General features: G+C 36.4%; 1 protein-coding gene across 1 annotated transcript; it reads left to right on the forward strand.

The window, feature by feature from the left end:
* The first annotated feature begins 433 nt into the window (after window positions 1-433).
* Window positions 434-1,972, forward strand: LOC108812429 (60S ribosomal protein L31-3). Its single transcript, XM_018584684.2, has 3 exons — window positions 434-1,083; window positions 1,276-1,379; window positions 1,596-1,972. The coding sequence occupies exons 2-3, from the start codon at window positions 1,300-1,302 to the stop codon at window positions 1,873-1,875; spliced, it is 360 nt and encodes a 119-aa protein (XP_018440186.1). The 5' UTR covers window positions 434-1,083; window positions 1,276-1,299; the 3' UTR covers window positions 1,876-1,972.
* The last annotated feature ends 218 nt before the right edge of the window (window positions 1,973-2,190 follow it).

Genomic DNA, 2,190 nt, shown 5'->3' on the forward strand with positions numbered 1-2,190 from the left:
GTTTTCCTTTAAGAAGCGACAGTGAACTACTAGTAGAACGGCGTCTTTGGTTTTGGTTGGTCTCTTTTGGACCCAATAACTTTTACTTGACCATATATTCAATTTTCTTTCATCATATTTCTTTTTTTGTTTCTTTCATCATATTTCGTGTTTATCCCAAAGTAATTTTGTTACAAATTACAATGTTTTTTTCTACAAAATAAATATGAAAAATCAATGTCTAGTAAAAAAGAAAGAGATCTTTAGTAGGAAAACAGAGGAGGTACAAGAGAGAAGTACCAAATTTAGATTTTGGATAAAGTTTGTGTAATTTATGTAAATAAAAACAAAATACGGGAAAAATACGTAAATCAAATACGTAAGATTCGGGTTTGTCTATTCTCGAAAGACTGAAGCGTGCGTCTTGATTCGTTTTGTTCTCCCACAAACCCTTATCTTCAGTAGTCTTCTCTCACTTTCCATTCTCCGCCACCACACAAACATATTCTTTCTTTCTTCTTCTTCGTAATTTCGTATTTCATACTCTCTATTTATACAAACATTTCATTCGACCTTTCTCTATTCATTGCCTCCTCCCAATACTTTCTCCAAAATATTATCTTTTTTTTCTTCTCATTCCAAAAAAAAAATCCTTCTTCTGGGTTCCTAAATTTGATTCACATTCATCTCGCCGTCTTTTTTTCTTACCCTCATTGATTTGATTTATCTATTGAGTTTGTAGTTGAGGAAGTTTCCAATGGCTCTTGCCTATGATCCTCTCTTCATTACATCCGACAAATCCCCCATTGATATCACCTCTCGCACCCAAAGCGAGAATCACACCACTAGACCAAATGCCCTGTTTAATCGATTTGTTGTTTATTGTGTTGTGCTATTTATTTAGTCACCTAGACTCCTAGCTATCGTTATTGTGGATAAGTTTAGTTCAGAAATTGTTAATTGGGCTATAAAAGTGAGAGATTAAAAAGCGAATTAAATCGACTAGGGTAAGAGTCATTCTACCTGCTGATCGCCGCATATAAGCCAACTACTCCTCCGTCCCCAACCGTCTCTCTCTCTCTCGGCGTTCTTGGAGAAGCGAAGGTATGTTTCTCTCATTGTCTTAAAAACTTAATTTCTCGCTTATCTTCGTTTTATATTCAGGCCAGTTGATTAGTATTCGTATTCATTTGGTTTGCAATCAAATAATATGTAGTGAAGAACAAACAGTGAGCTGATCAGCTATATAGATAATAAACTTAATCTGAGTTTACGTGTCGATAATGATATACTCAGGAACAGAGAAAAAGACATTTAGAAATGTCGGAGAAGAAGGGAAGGAAAGAGGAGGTGGTGACTAGAGAGTACACCATTAACCTTCACCGACGCCTTCATAGCTGGTTAGTTTTCCGACATAAAATTAACCTTCTATGCATCTGTTTGTTTTTGTTTGTTCAAATATTGTAAGCTGTTTGATGGTTTCATCAGTTCATTAGCAGTTTAATGGAATCTACTTATTAAGCTATTAAGTTTAGTTCAAGTTGTGCACTCAATTTTAAAAGGGAATTTGCTTTGAATGAGTTGTAACTTTGTGGTTTTGCTGTGTGATAAACCAGTACCTTCAAGAAGAAGGCACCAAAGGCAATCAAGGTGATAAGGAAGTTTGCAGAGAAGGCAATGGGGACAAAGGATGTGAGAGTGGATTTGAAGCTGAACAAGCAGATTTGGAGCAGAGGTATCAGAGGTCCTCCTAGAAGGATCAGAGTCCGAGTTGCTCGTAAGAGAAACGATGACGAAGATGCAAAGGAAGAGTTCTTCTCCCTTGTCACTGTCGCTGAAATCCCCGCCGAAGGTCTCTCCGGTCTTGGCACTAAAGTCATCGATGAAGAGGATTGAACAATCATTTTTGTAACCACTTTTTATCAGATTATTTCAAGTTTTGTTTACCTTTTCAACTTTGCACTGACGCAGTTATTGTGAGAACATTTATCTTCTTGAGGTCCTGATCCCATGTTCATGAAATAGACCATGTCATGAACAAAGTCTAATTCTTGGGTTATATCATAAATACTGATTCGATTTATGATTTGATAATGCACCATTGTCGTGAGATACTTTATTACACATGGATCAATCAAGAGCTTACCTGCATGAATTGGAAACTGCTTCATGTCGCCTTTGAGACCTGGAATCTTTAGTTTGTGTGTCAAT

Source organism: Raphanus sativus, chromosome 4 (genome assembly GCF_000801105.2).
Source record: "Raphanus sativus cultivar WK10039 chromosome 4, ASM80110v3, whole genome shotgun sequence".
Lineage (NCBI taxonomy): Eukaryota > Viridiplantae > Streptophyta > Magnoliopsida > Brassicales > Brassicaceae > Raphanus > Raphanus sativus.

Bases quoted from the DNA above. Each gene is read 5' to 3' on its own strand.
- LOC108812429 (XM_018584684.2), top strand. From the start codon at position 1,300: ATGTCGGAGAAGAAGGGAAGGAAAGAGGAGGTGGTGACTAGAGAGTAC. The intron at 1,380-1,595 runs GTTAGTTTTCCG...GTGATAAACCAG, and splicing joins CACCGACGCCTTCATAGCTG to TACCTTCAAGAAGAAGGCAC.